Here is a 20743-nt window from a genome sequence, read left to right as displayed (position 1 = left end):
TTCTTTATATAGATAAATTCCATACTATTTTGCTGGAGTAAAAATATTTAATATACAGGATGTCTCAGCAATACTGTTCATTAGAAGTTTCTAGGGTTCTGGCCAAAATAAAAATTTGACAATTCAGATTTAATTGAGTTCTAATTAATATTTCTAAAATACTTCAGATTTCTTGCACTTCCGATTATACCGGAAGTCGCCACATATTTTATTTTTTTAATGGAACACTCTATATATTTTTACATATTTGGATTTATTTATTTTCATCGTTTATGAATAACTTTACTTTTTGCAATTTGATTCGGCCGTTGTCGATTATACCATTTTTTTTCTAAAAAAATCTGCTCTATCAGACATTTGTTCAAAAAATCAGAGAACACTCGACTTTTGGGATATCAATTTAGGATTGTGAACATGCTTAAGCAACATGATGAAGTATATTTTGGTGTCGTGAACGGCTGTCTAGATCGTTTGGTCAGTTTACTATAGGTGGTTAACTTTTCAAAATTTGGAAGTACCACAACTTCATTTTTAAAATGGCACTCTACATATTTTATTACTTATTGTTAGTCGTCTTCGACTTCTCATTGTACAGTCATGTTCACGGGAAATGCACACTCAAGGCTAAACGGGCTGAGCCGAACGCACACGAAGCTCGTGACTCGTGGGCGTTCGGCTCAGCCTGTTTAGCCAGCCAAGCCAGCGGCATGTCGGATCTCACAACAGCGCTTGACTTTGAATGTGCATTTCCCGTGAACATGACTGTACATCTTTTATATTCCATATGTCCTATACCTAACATTAATAGTTTGGGAGATAATTAGGGTATTTTGAAAAATGCCCACATATCATACCTAGTGTGTCATGGAAAACAAACCTGAATGAGTTCTTGTCAAAGTATTACTTCTTTATGTCACTTGATGCATGTAGGCTAATAATTATCTGTTAGGTGTCTTAATATTAGTACTAAAGAGTTAAAATCGATAACAACGAAAATAATATTTACACAAATCAAGAAATTCGTAATTTATTTTTTATACATGGAAAGCGCGACAAAGTTGTAGATTGTTGTCGAAAGTTGTAAGTTGTAGTAGAACTTGCGGAATATTTAATAAAAGCTATCAACATTTACTTCAGATGGCAAAAAATTGGTATAAAAAGTTGTAAACAAGTTACAATAAACGTTCGAAATGGTGGTCATTCGCATTCAAGCACTGTGTTATACGTGAAGAACACTTGAGGGCGTAAGTGTTGGTCTTCGTACTTCTTGAGGAGAGAGACGGTCGAATGCTGCTCGCACGCGAGCTTTTAATTCCTCCCTCGTGTTTACCGGTGTCTGGTAGACCTGATGTTTTATACGAGTCCACAAAGGTAGAAGTCCACAGGCGCCAAATCTGGAGATCTTGCCGACCAGTTTCACAGTCCTAACCATCTTAACCACCTCTCTCCGAACATTGAGGTGTGTTTTTGGGATACTTCCTGGGTGCAATGGCCCGGAGCTCCATCCAGTTGATACCAACAGCTTCTTCTCAAGTTCAAATACAGGTTGTCAAGAAAATCTACCACAGTACGTAACAAATTCAGGTAACGTTCTGCCGTTAAAACGCCATCATAAATGACGTAAGAGAACCTGCCACCCATCATAAGGCAGAAAACGTTGAAACCTATTATTTTTTTAGACATATTAATGTCTATCATATAACCTCTAAAAACACACAGCAAACGTATAGAACTCAATGACAGTTAACTGGGCGTGGCAAATAGTGTGACGTAGAGTGCGGGCAACCAACCCGTAGTGGGCTACAAAAATACAATGGATGTAGCAGTCCTGCTGGATTCTACTGTCCTTGGTTGAAACTACTTTTAATTTTGACGTTTGTCAATAACTCATTAAATATTTTCGATGGCACACTAGGTTAATATCGATAAGATATGTGTGCATTTTTCAAAAAACTGTAATTATCTCCCAAACTATACTGACTTCCATAAAAATAGCAACACCTAGAATTTATTGAACGATTTTATTGAAATTTTGGTCAACGATGTCTTTCATTAGAACAAACAAACTATTAAAATTTGAAAACAAAAGAACAAAAACTAAAATCTTTGTTTCAGTAATGAGTTGCTCCGCCACGATTTATAATGCACTCATTTAGATGGCGTGGCATGCTATCAATCAAGTGATCTATTGCTGCCCGTGGTATATCAACCCAAGCTTTTTGAATCCGTAGCCGGAGATCGTGTAAGTTATCTGGAGGGTATGGTAAATTACCCAGTCGCCTACCAATCTCATCCCATACATGTTCAATGGGCGACAAATTAGGCAACCGAGCAGGCCATGGGAGGACGGCAATCTTAGCTTTTTCCCACAAACGTGGTGTAGTCCTTGCCGTATGAGAGCGCGCATTATCCTGTTGGAAAATGGGATTTTCTAGCCCCTGAGGATATGGAAGCGCAACGGGTTCTAGCACGTTGGCAATATAACGAGCGGCGTTTAAGTTGCCATCAATAAAGACCAGGGGTGATCTGCTACCGTAACATATTGCACCCCATATCATCACTCCGTGTGTGAGGGCTGTGTTACATTTTTACGTTCGCTACGCATCCGTCTGACTCTCCTACGACCATCGTGGGCTCACAAGCAAAAACCGGGACTCGTCACTAAACACAATTCGATGCCATCGATGCTCCATTCTAGCCTGCGTAGACGGTGAAGTGGTGTAAGAGGAAGACATAAAAATGGACGATATGAACGCAGCCCATAACACCTTATCCGGTGATAAACAGATGACATTGACATTCTGGGTCCTACACCTCTCATCCAATCATTTGCAATCGATCGAGTTGTTGAAAATCTGTCTCTTGTGACCAAAAATCTTTGCGATCTGTAGTCCTGCGGGACGTCCAGATCCAGGGCGACGTTGTTGCACCCCTTCCTCGGATCATTTGGACCAACAGCTCAATACCGTTGTAACATTTCGGTTTACACGACGAGCAATTTCTCTTAGCGAAAGTCCAGCCTCTTATGCCAATAATACGGCCATGTTCAAAATCAGTCAATTGGGAAAAATGTTGCTGTTGACGTACTCTTGGCATTGTTCCCAAGTTCAGAACGAAATTGTGAACAATAATTTGCAAAATTGACAAGTAATTACACACTGATTTGTTTATTTCTTCAAATTTATTGTTAATAAGTGCAAAGGAAAAAACAAAATAAGAACCGAACTACTAGCTAGATTTTATTCAAATTTTAATCATTTGTTTGTTCTAATGAAAGACATCGTTGACGAAAATTTCAATAAAATCGTTCAACAAATTCTGGGTGTTGCAAGTTTTATGGAAGTCAGTATATTAATGTTAGGTATAGGACATATGGGGTATAAGAGATGTAAAATGAGACGCCGAAAACGACTAACAATAAGTAATAAAATATATGGGGTTGCCATTTAAAAAAATGAAGTTATGATACTTCCAAACTTCGAAAATTTAACGAGCCATAGTAAAGTGACCCAACTATCTAGACAGCCGTTCTCGGTACCAAAACATACTCCATCATGTTACTTAAGCATGTTCTGAATCCTAAATTGATATCCCAAACATCGAGTGTTCTCTGATTTTTGAATAAATGACTGCTAGAGCAGATTTTTTTAGAAAAAGCCGAACTCGAGAACGGCCGAATCAAATTGCAAAAAGTAAAGTTATTCATAGACCTTGAAAATAGACAAATCCAAATATGTAAAAATATATAGAGTGTTCCATTAAAAAAATAAAATATGTGGCGACTTCCGGTATAATCGGAAGTGCTAGGAATCTGAAAATATTTTAGTCGGAGAGAACGCAATTGATTATACTGATATCTGAATCGTCAAATTTTTATTTTGGTCAGAACACGAGAAACGTAATGAACGGTCTCGCCGAGACACGTGTATATTAAACAATAAAATTGTTAGAAACATAAAATAAAATCAATGAAATGGATTCATTTTTGAAATCTAACTATATAGCAAACTACATATACAAATATTAAAAAGCAAACGTATATAAACCAATTCACACCCAATTTGTATTGGTTCAGGCAGATAATATTTTTTATTTTGCGATAGTTCAAGGTTATTGCGGTTTTTATTAAGAAATTAATTAGTCAAATATTTTATATTTTCATTTGAATTGGATTCATTTCCACATTTTAAACAATTTACATTCACTACAGAATGTTTCTTACAAGTAAAGAAGTAATAGACATTTTAACACTTCATTGACGCTGTTGCACATATTTTCTCTATTACTCATAAATAGCAAGTTCCACGTTTCGCTGAGCGTTATTCGGTAGTATTTTTTTCTGCTATCAATTGAAAGTAATTGCATTTTAAAAATGTTGCTATATCCTGCTGATAGTGTCTTATTGGTTGCTCTATAATGTAAGTGAGGTTTTAACAAACTAAGCTATAGATTTTTAGTAATGCAAGGCTACTCCATGTAACTGGCACACAATTTGTACACTGTGTCAACGCCTCCTTTTGTCGAATTATAATCTATTATTATTTCTGGCTTCTATGTTTTTACATCAGTTTTTTCGTACTCGTGGAAAGGAGAAGAACGGTTTTATTTTTATGTGGTACATAAGAAATCAACATTTTATATGTTTGAAATTCAAATAATGTTGAATAACCGACTCGACTTTTATTTGGTAAGAATTCTGATAGGATTTCGCTTGTTCTTTTTTATTGTTTCAGTCATTGTTATATTCTACTGTAGTAGATAATCTGCTAGAGCAACGCTGGTGTAGTAGTTGTCAGTGGTAACATTTCTGTTAATATTTTCTATTGGTTCAACTAATCTCTTTACAACATCCATCGGTTTGTTAGATACCATATACGGACCATCTATTGCTTGCCGCAATAAATTTCTAATAAGTTGAATGTAAAAGGTTTTAAAATTATCGTAAAATTAAAAACGCGTCCGCTCAAAAAATATTTAATAAACTCACGAAAAAACCGAAAAGATTGAAATATTGCAAAGATGCAGAAAAAACAATCTGATTTCCTGAAAACCTTCCTATATGACTCGAAACCTGTTTATAACACATTTACATCCCTAAATATATCTCATAATATAAATACGGCCTTATCATACAGTAATATCGTCAATATTTTTTTTAAATTTTCTCTACATCATGTTGAAAATACATGGTTACACGAATAATTTAGCGTTAAATCCTTTCAAATGCATAATATAAGGAGATAAATTATAAAAACGAAAATTGTCATAAATTTTATGATAGCGCGCTCGACGGTTAATATTCAAAACGAATTATAAGATTTATTAAGTTTTGTTTTATATTAAAAACAAAATGTTTCCTATAAAAGAAATTTACTACTAAATATGAGCAAACGTGTATAGTACAATGTATGGTTACAGAATGCAGTTTTACATTAGGAACAGTACTCTAGAATAATATCCAAAGGTAGGTAAGAACAGGTAAGTTATTTAGGTAACTTATTTATTGATATTTGAACACATCCACAAAATCTATCATACCTTGTTTTATAATTTGCATGGTATTCTTTATTTTTTCAAGAGATCTTTACGCATTATAATAAATTATCTGTTTTAGAGTAAGCAACTCGCAGACTATGTAACGTACTTAGTATGTTTGTATAATATAGACAATTAGTACATAGAACAGAATTTTTCAATTTCACAGCTCTAGAAACAGGAGTAATACAAGATGTAGTCAGTTGTTAAATACCCGGGTATTTATTTTCAAGGGTAAATTTCCTGGATATATACCTGGAGGTATTTACGGATGATATAGTTCTTATACCAGATAGCGGTGTGCAAGAGTCGGGCTAAATATCAACGAGGCGAAATCAAAATTTATGATAAATCTTGTTCCCAGCCTTAACATCAACATTGGGGATAATGAGATTGAGAGGGTTGACAGCTATGTATATCTTGGCTATGAGGTTTGTGTATCGCGAGATAATCAAACAAGCGAACTAAACAGAAGAATCACACTCGTATGGGCAGCCTACGGGAAACCTAGAGACATCTTCAAGAGAAAAGGCCAAGAAAGGCTTTCAATCAATGCGTGTTTCCGGTTATAACATAAGGCTCCGAAACTTTAACATTAACGGTAGCCACTGCCAGGAGGATAGATAGAGAGGTCGATCCTGGTTCTAACTCTGAGGGACTATATACGAAATGAAGACCTATGAAGAAGAACTGGCGTAAATGATGTGATCAACATTGTGGCAAAGCTTAAGTGGAACTGGGCAAAACGATTGCTTGAGTGGAGACCGCGAGCGAACAGACTAAGTAGACGTCAAAAGAATGACCAACAATTGGCTTCAGACAGCACAGAATATAATCAAATGGAACAGAATAGTTGTGGTCTATGTCCAACAATGGACGCAGAGGGCTGCTTGATGATAATAATCATAGTAACTTGATCTAATCTAAATTACGACAGATTCGTTTAATGATAATACGTCTTTGATTCATATTTTTTTGGAATCTGATATATTTTTACTTTTATACCCACTGTTTGGCCGACTGTTTACCCCGGCCCAGGGTAAATACCCATTTTAGAAATACCTAAACGCCGGGTATTTACCAAGCGCCCATCACTGGTCGTAGTAAATCTTCTTAAAATGGTAAAAATGGCATCTGTTCCTCATTGCGAATGTTCACCGTGATGTGGATAGACGTTGTGCGTCTTGGCTTTCCTGTTGGCTTGCCTTGATCTGCGAATTTCAGTACTATATTATTTAGTAAATGGTACCCGGTTCTCCCGGCTTTTAGAGAGTCTCTTCCTCCGTGAAACTAAACTTCGAGTGCAAGCATTAAGTTTGTTTCGTCGGGTATGTGTTCACGAGTTAATCAACGAGCTAATTTAGTATTTCGTATGTTAAACACGAAAATCTTCAGCAATAAGAGACTCTCTTTGCTATCTGTGCGAAGAGTAAATTATCCGTTCGATTTAATTTGTTGATGTGGTGTGATTTCTGACACATAACAGCCGTTAGCATGCAATTGAAGATCCTTATAACGAATTTGCTTAACGTCGTTGCAGACTTTCTTGGGTGCAACGTAATCTTCAACATCCACCGCGATGGTGGGTTAGTGGAGATAAAACATATATCAGTGATAAATGAACGACTGTAAATAGTTTGCGTGAGCCAGAAAAACATGAAATTGTCTTTTTATAATAAATTGTCGGTTACTGATGTATGAGCCATTCGCAACGGTGCGATAACATCTTGGATTTTGCTATGTTCTGGGAGATTGTGTAATGCAACTATTAAACGACCAGCCTAAGGTGCAGCAGTTTTATTTTTCAATCGCGCTGAAGATGGTGACATCGTCAAGGTGAACTAAGTCGAACTTTTTTGAGTATCCCGTCGTATTTTTTAAGTATAACTTCCTACATCGTCAATTTTTAGGAATATTGTCGGAACGTTTTTAGGATGAACACGGAGTATGATATGATCTGGAGTGGTAAAGGCAATCAACCTCGAGGCATTTAGAGACGTTCGTTATAGAAATTTGCCTATACCCAGTATTCAAGGTTTCTTGCATGATCGGCAATGTAGATGATTAGTTGCTGGTTTGACTGTTCAGACGCCTAGGTAATCGAAAAATACTCGGATCAGCTTACCTCGATTACGTCCTTGCTAAACATCTCTCCAACTTTCCTGTCTTTCATATCAGTTTTTTTTGGCGGCTAAGTACCTATGCGGCAGATAGCAGATAACAGTCATTTCTTCGACCAACTCGAGTTTGTACATTATTAAATCTACATTTTCCAACTTGATCTGTCTCCTGACGCTTCAAGAACGTGGCCTGTGGCTTTTTTCCATTTCGAAGTACAACCCAGTGTATCACCAAGAATTTTCTATCGATTTGGGTTTATTCGAGTAAATCTGATATATTTTACATAAGATGGGCAATGTAATTTCAAGATTCGCTTGAATAGCATTGTGGAATCGAGACTTGATAAAGTTTGTATAATGTTGCGGGTAAATCAGAAGTGCACCCTGCACAGCGTTTGCTTACCTTGATGACAGTAGAGTTGGAGTAGAGATACATAATCATCGTGAATGTCGCCTTTCATTTCAGTGAAGAAAGTCAAAAGGAACCCAACCGAGAAGATAATAAGAAAAATGAAAGAATTGGTGAAATCTACAGAAATTCAAGCAGTCAAAGATGCCGTGGATGATCTTTGCCAAAAATTCATCCCTGCGAGACTACCGAAGTATTTTGTAACGCTAGTGGTGTACTATTTAACATTTACATATTTTAGCTAGTAGGGAGAATACGACGAACAATGGGAACGGGCCAAGGACAGTAGAATCTAACAGGACTGCTACATCCATTGTATTTTTGTAGTCCACTACGGGTTGGCTGCCCGCACTCTACGTCACACTATTTGCCACGCCTGGTAACTGTCTGTGTATTAATATGTCATTAATACGTCTAAAAACATAAAACTTCAAAAATAATATGAATACGTCTACGATATAACCTCTAAATATACACAGCAAACGCATAGACCATAACAACAGTTGGGCGTGGAAAATGGTGTGACGTAGTTTGCGGGCAGGTTGTCACAACAATGAATGTAGCAGTCCTGTTAGATTCTACTGTCCTTGGGAACGGGCAGCCAATTTCTACATAGAGACGTTTGAAGAAAAAGCGTCAAGGAAACTTAACGGTGGCTTCGTTACGTGGATGGCACCTTTGTGATCTGGCAGATGGAAAAGAGCGTCTCCAAGATTTCCTAGACCACCTGAAGTCGCAATATTCATGATCAAATTTACCACGAAAATGGAAGCTGCAAAACAGTTACCTTGCCTGGATGTTTTGGTCACTTGGAAGTCAGATAGGAAGTCTAACAGAGAGAGAAGGCAATTGTTACCACCCCCGAGCGTGATGTGGTAAGAGGCCCCCGAGTATATTCTCGGAGAAGGTATTCTCCTCGGGTCCACTCTTTATAGGAGCCTCGTAACGTGATCAAGTGTGTCAAAAGACAAGGGGGAAAGGATCAAGCGGCGGCTGTCAAAAAAACAAAATACGAAAGATAAACAAAACTTTGAATTAATTAATGAGATACTTTAATTTATTCTCTTTTAAACACAAATCAAATAAAAAAACAAAAAAACAGTAAACAATTCTATCCAGTACTCACATAATGTTTCTTTTGGGGTTGATTGACACTTCTTTCTTCCGCTTTCTTCTCTTTCATTTTTTTTTTCTTTTAGTCTTTTCCAGTTTTCACTCCCACACTTCACCCACGTCTCTACTCTAACTCTCGATCACTCTTTCTCCTCTCGACCCTCTAACTCTTCTTCTCTGTTCTTCTCGCGAGTCCCTCATCCGTTGTCCCCACTCCCAAAATATTTCTGTACTTCCCCGAATTTAATATATAAATCTTTTCTGACTTGTTACACAATCATACCTCAGTGTAGACTCAGTCAGTGATAGTACTTATGATAGTATGGTTAGTATAGCAACCAAAGTAGTAACAGCTAAAATATGGTGCTTATTATCATTGCTATTGTGCAATGATTGCTATTACTATCATTTCGTAAAACCAGTTTAGATTATAGTTAGATCGGGTTTCTAATATTTCTTCTATTTGTTGGGGTATCTCGATTTACCCGTCAGAGCTGTTGTACTCCTCGTTGTTTTTTTGTCATCGAGAATGTAGAAGTTGCTCATTTATGACTTTGCCTAGGCGCAAAGAAAATAATAGAACTATAAATTATAAACAAAAATAGGAAAATAAGAAACTAGAAAATCATTCTTTGTATATCTTTGATATACAAAGAATGCGTCTAAGAAGACGCATCTAAGAAAGATGCGTCTACTGACGCATGTAGGGCTCCTGTTTTATTCACCTATGGTTTATTGATTTGCATTCAAACTTTTTAAAGAACATAATATTATTTGCAATATTTACATGATATATATTTATTAATATTTTTTACACAAAAAAAGAAAATGTATGCAATACGAAAATTATACATAGACATCTTGGATAAGTTCAAAATTTAGGCCAGTTTAGGTTAAATTTTAGTTTAAGTATATGTGACCAATTAATCATCTCTGCAAAATGAGTTGACTGAATATGAACTTTAACCAGATCATTTTTAATACAATTTTATTTTTTCTTCATTATGATTTAATTGTTAACATAAAATCTGAAAAAATGAATTCTTATCTCTTTGCTTATTGTTAATTAATACAATATTTCTTATTTTACGTAAATAGCATAGAGAATGTAGATAAAATATTTTCAGGACGTCGTCACGAAGTTATTGTTAATGTCATCATGTTCGTGATGATCCTTTGGAATTTAAATTTATTTTGCGTGATTATACAAATGCGCATCTATACAACAGGATGGTATTTATAGAGCTATTTGTGGATGTTTACAGATAGAATATGCTCTGTTATGTTATATTCTGTTTCACTTTAAAGAATGAAGTTTTATTTGTAGATAATCTTAACTTTAAAAGATTAACTTTATGTTAAGCTTAAGTGTCCATCAGAATAGATAAATAATTAACAATAATAGTAATGTTTAATCTAAATCTAAATTTAAACAAATATTTTATAGAGTTGTATTATGAAACTGGTTGGTTTCAGGTCGCCTATTATTCCCACATAATAAATGATTTGCACTTTTCTAAATTATTCAAGGTAAACTTTGCGAATATATGCTAACCAACAGAATCAATTTAAGAAATCTTAATTGAAAACTAAAATTAACTTATTAATCAAAAATTTCTATCAATTTCTATAAGCATCTGAATACTGAAATAAGTAACTTTACATAATTATTTATTTTATTACTTCATAACCAATTCATTTATTTTTAATATCTTCATTTAAAATTATAACAAATTAAAAGGTGCTATTTATGGAGCGGAATTTTAAGAACAGGGTATTTAGTTTATCAAGAAAATCTGTGTACAATATAAAAAAAATAGGTTGCGTGTAGATAAAATTGTGCAAGTTGTACAATCGTGAAAACGCATGCGTTGAAATACATAGGGCATATAAAGCAGAGTCTTAACACGCTGCAACCCGTATTTCAAGTTGTCATTTCCATTTGTTGTTGTGTGAGAAGAGGTGCTTCATAACTTCAACATGGCAGGACGTGATAAAGCCGCAAATCAATTAATTGAGCAAAAAACTGAATTGCAGGTAAGCAAAATTGAATAACAAAATTTTCCACAAAAATAAAGTAGTTAATTTTTTGCTACTAATCCGCTGTTGTAAATGGAATGTTGTAATGTAGTTTTTGTTATTTAAAATTTAAATCTAAGGAAAACAACAAAATTCATGAGGTTTAAAAATATAACCAGTTAAATCATTGTTTATAATTAATGGGCGATTACATAAAATAAATATAGATATTTAGAGGGACTGATTGGGTGATTCTTTGATATAAGTTGGACGTTGTGACGCTGATAGATTAATACTCAAAAAAATAAATTTTATCTTAACAGGCTTGACCTTTATATAGATCTCTGGGACAAACATCTAAGCATTTTCATTTTAAACCGATTACATGTTCTAACAATCCTATTTATTTACTTTTTTGAAACTTGTTAAATCATTCTCAGGTCAAGTTCATTTTGCTATTTTTTTTACAAAAAGATTATTTAGAAATGGAAGGCAACAGGTTTCTACCGTTACTTCGAAGTTGTCCGGCCACTTTGAGTTTCCACTGGGTTAAAAGTAGGTCTCTCAAAATTGCTTTCACGAATGATTTAACAATAATACAAACCTATTCTTTAATCCTGCCGTTAAGTTTAGTTATTCAAAAATTCATTATGAATCAAAATTTGGTTTGAAATTATTTTCCAGAAAAGTCTCGATTTAATTTGTATTATTTCATAATCGGGTTCAAAGTTTTATGTGAAGTAATGGTACGGTTAAAGTGAATGTTAATGGATTTAACACTATTTGATCGTATAATTTAAACGATGAATTTAAAATATTTTCTAAAAGTGTGTCCTTTTTCGATTTGTTAAGTAATGCTAATATTTTATTTAGCGTGGGTTGTTAATTAATATATAATTGTTATTTTAAATATCACTACAAAATGTGGTCTTGTGTGAAAAAGTTTGTAAATGTTTTTATTAAATTATAAAAATATTCGTTACGTGATTTATCAAAAATTTTTATTAGAATCAAATTTTAAATTTAATCCTAATAATCTAATTTAGTTAGAATTTAAAATCTTACAATTATCTCTTGTACATTATTTTTTTAATAATATTATCGTATTGGTTTTGGATTAACTTATCTTGTTTTTTTAAAATTTGTAATATGTTTTTCAAAATCTGAGTTTTAACTTCAATTATATATGGTTAAAAAATCTAAAACAAAAAGAGAAAACTTTGGCTATAAATTCAGAAACATTCAAACAAAATTGAATTATTGATATATTTTAAAAGTTCTGCACTTATATACTTTCTGATCAAAATACCAACCATAGTTTAACTTTTAAATCGGAATGATACGACTATGTTTGGGTATAGCAAATTCCACATAATGTCCAGATGTTTAGTTAGTACAATTGATCATGCAAGAAACGACAACTGATACTACGTATTTGGACATGTCGCCGTCAATATTATTAGTAATTGCGTTTAAATTGCAAAATTGTTTTACATGTCCTTGCCAAACTATTTATACATATAATTACTAACAATGATTGTACTTGTTGAACACGACCAACGCTGGAATTTTCTTTCTTTCCTTCTTCAAATAATTTCCTTTGTCATTAAAAGTGGCATGCTAATAAATAATTTGAATGTACTACTACAGAAATATTAATATTATAATACTTTTATACTAATAATTATTCTTAATTCTACAATATAGTTTACAGGAACTACAACTGTTACAAGATTTTTTATGATAATTAGCCCACTTTGTGTTAAACAGAGTAATTAAAGAAAGATCAACATATCTAACTCCACAAGTTCTCTTTTTGCCAACATTAACTTTCTTGATACTCTCCAAATAACAAATTTATGAACGTTGTACTTGGATGTGAACTTTCAAATCTGCAACAGACTTTTTTTGATGCCTTTGTTTTTTATACATAAATATAATTATGGTACACACTTAAAATATCAAGTTTTGGATTTGATTTTTGTTATGATGGCTAATTTACATGTTATGTATATTATGTAATTACATACTATAGTATTTAGATCTACTCCGTTCGGTCTGTTATGTTACTTTTATGTGTCATCCTTTTTTGGCGTTCTTCTGCCTTTTCAGAACTGTGCAGCCTTAACATTTACTCAATATAAGAAAGTTAAATTCCTTGAATAGATATAAATTTGGTATTTTTTATTTGTACATCTATTCTGTACATTAAGATTGCTCATATTGACACCAATATGGCGTTTTAATCACAATCTGAAAGGTCTGAATTATGCCACACTACTAGACTGAAAAAAAATATAAATATGTATACTAAATTGTATATTGTTTTATATAAAGTAGAAGCTGTACTATATAGATATTTATATTTCCATCACATATTATATTAAATGGTGGGCTAAGAGATGAATTTCCAGAGAGGGTCTAATTTCTCGTGAACATACCTACTGACAGTTCCTTTAGGATTACATTATGATCCAATGTCAGCTAAATGATCTTGTACAATTGATATGAAATCATCACAGTAATTTCCACAGATCTATCTGCCAGATTAGACTTGCTGAGTTATCGTCGAAGTGTTCTGTTTGAAGTTGGTTAATCTGGAATTCCAATTGGAATGTTACAATTCTAAATGAAATGTTAAGAATTCCAATTGAGATTTGTTTTATCAGATCGCTTAGATGATGTGAATAAAATAATGTAGCAGTTCGGTTTTCATCATGTATTTGCATTATAGAAACGCAAATCCTTGGCTAAGAAGGTTGTTGTGAACTTCGTGATGCCCTTTGAAATTGTCCATAGAACGATTCATTAGTTCATAGGAATGTTATGAATGTTTGGTGACATTCTTAATTGCCACTGGGCGTCTTTATGAATGGAAAATTACTTTCAAAATGATATCTTGCTGATAATGAATTATAAATCTAACCTACATTATTTACAATATTAGCAAGGTCTGTAAAGCCACAAAATAAAATACATATCGAGGTTTCTACAAGGTTATTTAGATAAAATATAAGTTGATCAAAAAGGTCACTGCCGTGGTGCTATCTCTTATATGACAACCACTGTATTATTATAGCTATACTTATAAAAACATTTTTTTTTAAATTGTTGTGTTCCCATTAAAATCTGGAACAACATATAACGTTTTTGTAAATTAAGAATACTTTTTTATAGATAATTTTAGTATTGGCTTCTGTGTTAAACTCGATTTTGATAAAATAAAATAGTCCATTTAGAGGTTTTAGGTATTTTTATTTCGCATCTAGAAAATAACACTTTTAGCTATTTGAATAAAGTTATAGAATTGAGCTAATCATGATCCTTGGTTTCTTATAAACAATTATTATGTATTCCCTATGCATTTTCGATTATGAGTTATTATCATCATTACTAATTTCTTCACGAAAGCAAACTTGATTAATATCAAAAAATATATCAGGAATCAGATAAGATGACGATAATTGATGATCAATTAATGAGTGGATTTTGATAGCATCACATCAAAAACTTTTTTCAAAATAGTCTAAAAATATATCGGCGAGTATACCAGATAAAGGCTTGTCCATAGGTAAACCTTCTGATATTTTGTAAGTTTTATTATTAAAAATGCAATAATTTTGTGTAACTATATGTTTTAGGATTTCATTAAAATCTTTTATATTTGTTTCATCTTCAAAATGATCGCTAAATAGCTTGTCAGTGAGATCTAAAGTAAATTCTGTTGGAATGTTAGAATATAGATTCACTACATCGAAAGAAATCAAATACCAACTTGTAAGATCTATGTTTTCAACTTCTTTTATGAATTGGTTAGTATTCGATATAGAGTATATAGGTTTGAAATTTAATTCTTTGAAAATATTTAACACGAAATTTGCGAGTTTATATGTTGGGGAATTGTTAAATAACGTTATGGGCCTGATGGGCATTTTTGTTTGTGTAATTTTTGTAGAGCATATGGTTTAGGTATGTTAGGATTCATATGAATGAATAATGTGCTGAGAATTAATGAGGAAACTATTTTACTTTTATTATCTATGTAAGTCGTAAATTTAACCAAGGTATCTTTGCATCTATTTATAACCTTCTTTGTGTTAAGAATTATTTTATCTAGGGGATTTTTCACAAGTTCTATATAGTTGTTATCTTTCATGAATTCATTAATTTTTTTAATATATACATCCTTATTTATTATAACGATGCCAGTCCCTTTGTCTGCTTTTATATAAATTGCAATATTTTGTTTCAATTTGTCTTTAATAGACTTTATATTTTTCCATTGTTGGATTTGAGAAAAATTATTGTGATTAGGTTTCTTTTCTACACTTTTAATATAAGGAATAAGTTTTTTTTTTATATTATTATATTCGGGATTATATTTAATGATATTGTCGTAGTCTATTGTTATTAAAGGTAAATTAATATTTGGTGTTAAGGAAAACTTATAACCCCTGTTCATGTCGGTAAGGTTTATAATTTGTTTTACTTTGCTTCTTTCCTGCAGTGCATGTAGCTTTATTTTCTTCTTTCTCTTGTCTTCATTTTTTGCCTGTTTAATATAAGTTTTGATGTTGTCCAAGATCTCCTCAATCTCTATAAAGTGCATTCTTTCTCGAAGACATCGATTAATTTTGGATAATTCTTCATAACAATAACTTAAGGTTTTGAAATGTTTACGTTTTTCAGATTTTAAAATAAAAATTTCTAAAGAAGATTGCTTGATGTTCCTGCATTTAACTTTTGCAAAGAAGACGTAACGTAGTACGTCTTCTTTGCGTCTTCTTACGAGTAGTAGTTAGGGTTTGAAGGAAGTGTGCCATAAGGTTAGAAATTTCAGGTATTATAATATTGAATAAATATCTATTATTACTTTATTCAAAATATTGGTGTTGTAATGTTCATTTAATTCGTCTAAATCTGTTTATTATCTTTTGAATATTATTGTTTGTGTTTGGGTTGTTGTGTTTATGTTCATGTCCATAATAAGTTCTATGTATTCTTTCCACATATTCTTATTTTCCGCAATCGTGATAATATCTTTTAGTTACACTTCGAAATCCCTGTTGTTCGTCGGCCATTGGCATTATTGAGGCTATCTTGTCTGGAATGATCTTAGAAGTTTTAGGGCTGAATAAGTTTTAAGCTGAGTCTGTTTTTTTGTCCTTTTCTAAAGATGGGTACAGTACCAATACGCTGTTTTTCCATTCTTCTGGACTTTTTTTTATGTTGTAATACGATATTGAACAGTTTCGTGGATTCTGGCTGTTCCTCCGTATTTTAACAGCTCGTTTGGTATGTTGTTTTGATATAGAGTTTTCTTGTTTTTGAGCTTTCCCATTCTCTCTCTTACTTGCTTTTTGGTTATTTGCCTGTGTTCATCGGAGGAGTCATTTTATGTGGTTTCTATTTGTGCTTCCAATGGATTTTTCGTATCTGTGTATAAATTGCTGTAGTTTTTTTCGTTTTGTTTTTAGTTGTATTGTTTCGTCTGTTTCTTGTTTCATGCCCCTTAGTACTTTTCAAACACGTTTTTGTTTCCCGTACATATCCGCCTCCATTTCGTTGCTGAATTTCTGCCAGTATTCTTCTTTAATTTCTCGGACCGTATTGTTGACCTTGTTCTTTATTTCTATATATCTGTTTCGGTCCTCTAGTGTTAGAGATTCCCTGTATTCTAAATATATTTTTTTCTTATCCTTTGTGATGTTCTTGACTTCTGCAGTGAACCAAAGTTTATTTGTTTGGTCTGTTGTTCTAGGTTATCGTACGTGTTCGTAAAGCTTCTTTTGCATTAAATTTTTGCCATGCTGTGTTAAGATTGTCAAGGTACACTATTGGGTTAGGTTGGGTTGGGTTGAGTTGGGTCAAGCTACACTATTGGGATTAGAGTAGTGTGTAGTTTGCATCGGTCTGAGTAAAGTTGTTTAGTGCTTTCATGATCGAGCACTAAACAATCAATGTTAGCTAAAAACAGCATTCTTATGTCTACTCTTTGTTGGAGGAGGAACATATGGTTGGTAACGATATAGTCGATTATGGATTTGTTGTTTCTATTGTACTTACCTCTATTGTCATAGAAAGTGTATTTATGGAGGAACTATGTATTATTTATTTGTAATTCATTGTGTTACAAAATTCTGTTCGTATTATTGTCTTGACACGATTCCTGATAATGTTTAAGATTTAGCAAAACTAGTAGAGTCAAAAACAAAATTATTTCATGACAACTTAAGAAACAATGTACTTAATTTAATGCACTCTTGCAAAGATTCTTGCGTTTTTTTGTTGGGTTTTGACCCCAACAATCTAATCTTTTTTTCTGTAATTAATTTCGTTTTGATTTAGATATTAAATTGCAAACACGAAAATATTTTAAGTATCAAGATAAATGTTGTATAATTGAAAAATAAATGATATCTGGTATCTTAACTGATAATTTTACATCAAGTGTTGTTATTGATTTTGCAACATTTGGTAACACAATTTAAACTCGTTGATTGAAATTCCTCTAGTGTACGTCTTTGAGATTAAAATTGATCAAATGACAATGTTAATCTGTAAATAAAATTTGAAATTAGCATTTTCTAGAACAGCGTTTCTCATCATACATATTAAATAATCTATAAATTACACATCTGTTATTGATTTATATTTATTTCTTAGATTAATTATTTTAATATTTAAAATTCTGTTGAGTGAATATGATTAAAATTTTTTATTATTAATCACTAATTAAATTTAGTCCATAAAAATACTTAAACTCCAGTGCTCACTGTCGCCCACGCCACAATAATTATTGCAGAAATTTATATCTCGTCTTTGGTTACTTAAAAAATTCTCTTTTTGAATTTATGATGTTTGCATTTCATGATGTCGATGTATTATTATTCTCTTTTATCAGTACAGTTATCGATTCACACTAATAATACCTTATGTTACATATTGGATTATCCAATATTTATTTTTCGTTATGCTTTATCTGCCGTTCTTGTAAAACCTGTATGTTTTAAGCTTTTATTATATTTTTCACATCGATCATTTTTAATTTTTACGTAGAAAAAGCCTTGAAAAAGAAAGATAATAATAATTAGGCCTTAAATCAATTATATCTTTAGATCAATAATTTTTATGATTTCTTAAAATTCGACTAAACTCGTTTATACGATTTTTTATGCTCGAATTTTATTCTCATGATAACGTTCTAAATTTATCTTCCTCGTTTAGAAAAACATTCATTATCCAAATGGAAATTATCAACCTTTTTTTTGTGTATCACTCCCGAAGGTCAAGTTTGTTGTAAACAAGCTACGCAATATTAAACGAAAAAAATTAAAAAACAAATTTAAATTGTCACACTAATATTTTTTATAACAAATTAAGGGCGATCAAAACGGCCTCTTCCGAGCTATATGCTGCAACAACAATAAAGTGCATGCTGAGGCAAGTAGGAGTTTAGAAAATCGAGCAAAATAGAAAGCTTAGTGCAATTTCTCCTTCTCTGTGTTGTTTTAATGGTAGAGGATTTTTCTTATCTAATGGGGGTTTTAAGAAAGCACAAAAAGCAACAAAACTGTTCTTTTCTTATCGCTTTACATGTTTTGCAATTTCACTTTTAAAAATTTTAATAAAACATTTAATAACCTGTTATTTTTCTTTTTAACAGAAAGACACAAGTCCGGCTACAACAGCGCATGGTGTGCCACTTATTGAAAAAGATGCCGTAATGACCGTTGGTCCAAGAGGACCAATTCTCCTTCAAGATGTTGCCTTTGTTGAAGAAATCGCTCATTTCGACCGTGAGAGAATTCCAGAACGTGTTGTACACGCTAAAGGAGCTGGTGCTTTTGGTTACTTCGAAGTAACTCATGATATTACAAAATACACTGCTGCTCGAGTTTTTGAAAAGATTGGTAAAAAGACACGTGTTGCCGTTCGTTTCTCAACTGTAGGAGGAGAATCTGGTTCTGCTGATACCGTAAGAGATCCTCGCGGTTTTGCCGTAAAATTCTATTCTGACGATGGAATTTGGGATTTAGTGGGAAATAACACACCGATCTTCTTTATTAGAGATCCAATTCTTTTCCCCAGCTTTATCCACACGCAAAAAAGAAATCCAGCAACTCATTTAAAGGATCCTGATATGTTCTGGGATTTTATTACTTTAAGACCAGAAACAACACATCAAGTTATGTTTTTGTTCAGTGATAGAGGTATTCCTGATGGTTATAGGCACATGAACGGTTATGGATCCCACACATTTAAATTGGTTAATGCCGAAGGAAAACCTGTTTATTGTAAATTCCATTACAAGACTGCACAAAAGATTAAGAATTTAGATGTCAAGAAAGCTGATGAATACGCCGGTATCGATCCCGATTATGGCATCAAAGATTTATACAATGCAATTGCTAAAGGAGAATATCCAAGCTGGAACTTCTCTATTCAAGTTATGACTTTGGAACAAGCTGAAAAATGCAAATTTAATCCATTCGATTTAACTAAAATCTGGCCACATGGTGAATATCCTCTCATCCCAGTCGGTAAAATGGTTCTCGATCGAAATCCAGCTAACTATTTCGCCGAAGTTGAACAAATTGCATTCAGTCCAGCTCATATGATTCCTGGAATTGAACCATCTCCCGACAAGATGTTGTTAGGACGTCTTTTCTCTTACGGCGACACTCATAGACATCGTCTTGGTACTAACTATTTACAATTCCCGGTTAATTGCCCATTCAAAGTCCGTAATTACCAAAGAGATGGTCCTCAATGCATGAACAATCAAGGCGGAGCTCCAAATTACCATCCCAACAGCTTTGCTGGCCCAGAAAATTGCCCAAGAGCTAAATTACTCTCGCCACCAATCCCTGTTAGTGGTGATGCTAAACGTTACGATACTGGCGACGAAGATAACTTCTCTCAACCAAGAGTTTTCTACCAGAAAACTTTGAACGAACAAGAAAGGGAACGATTAGTCTCTAATATTGTTGGTAACTTAAAGAACGCTGCCGATTTTATTCAAGATCGTGCAGTTAAGAATTTCAGCCAAGTTGACGCTACATTTGGACAAAAAATCGCCGATGGACTTAAAGCTCAAAGACGTCCACATGCTAATTTGTAAAAAATATTTTAATTTCTTATATTTTTATATGTTACGTTTGGGTGAAATGTTTTTACACAAATAAAGAATAATTCTTAATAAAAATTTAGTTTTATTTTATCATAAAAGTGTTGTTTACTGAAATTATAGATAAAAAAGTTTAAAAACAAGAAGACGCACCACAAGATAACTAACCAAAAAAGATATTTTTACTTTATAACCTTATTAGTTACATTTATTTTTCTTGTTAGATGATTAGATAAATAAATATTTTTGTTATTCTGTTATTAATATCAAAAGTTATCATTTAAAAGAAAATCCTCCAACAATTCTAATTTGAAATTCCCGCATAATTATACATTCAAAATGAACCAATAAACACCTAGAATAGCAACCATTTTTAAAATTGCACCAATGAAATTGTGAGCAACGAACCAATCAAAA

The 20743-nt window shown here is 32.8% G+C and overlaps 1 protein-coding gene across 2 annotated transcripts; it reads left to right on the top strand.

The window, feature by feature from the left end:
* The first annotated feature begins 11095 nt into the window (after positions 1–11095).
* Positions 11096–20404, top strand: LOC111422784 (catalase). 2 transcript variants are annotated; one of them, XM_023056019.2, is made up of 2 exons: positions 11096–11214; positions 18863–20404. In XM_023056019.2, the coding sequence occupies exons 1-2, from the start codon at positions 11158–11160 to the stop codon at positions 20318–20320; spliced, it is 1515 nt and encodes a 504-aa protein (XP_022911787.1). In that variant the 5' UTR covers positions 11096–11157; the 3' UTR covers positions 20321–20404. The 2 variants fall into 2 exon arrangements, with proteins under 2 accessions (XP_022911787.1, XP_071054089.1); XM_071197988.1 differs by lacking the exon at positions 11096–11214 and adding an exon at positions 18618–18639.
* Positions 20405–20743: the final 339 nt, after the last annotated feature.

Source organism: Onthophagus taurus, chromosome 1 (assembly GCF_036711975.1).
Source record: "Onthophagus taurus isolate NC chromosome 1, IU_Otau_3.0, whole genome shotgun sequence".
NCBI lineage: Eukaryota > Metazoa > Arthropoda > Insecta > Coleoptera > Scarabaeidae > Onthophagus > Onthophagus taurus.
This window is presented reverse-complemented; position numbering and strand designations above follow the sequence as displayed.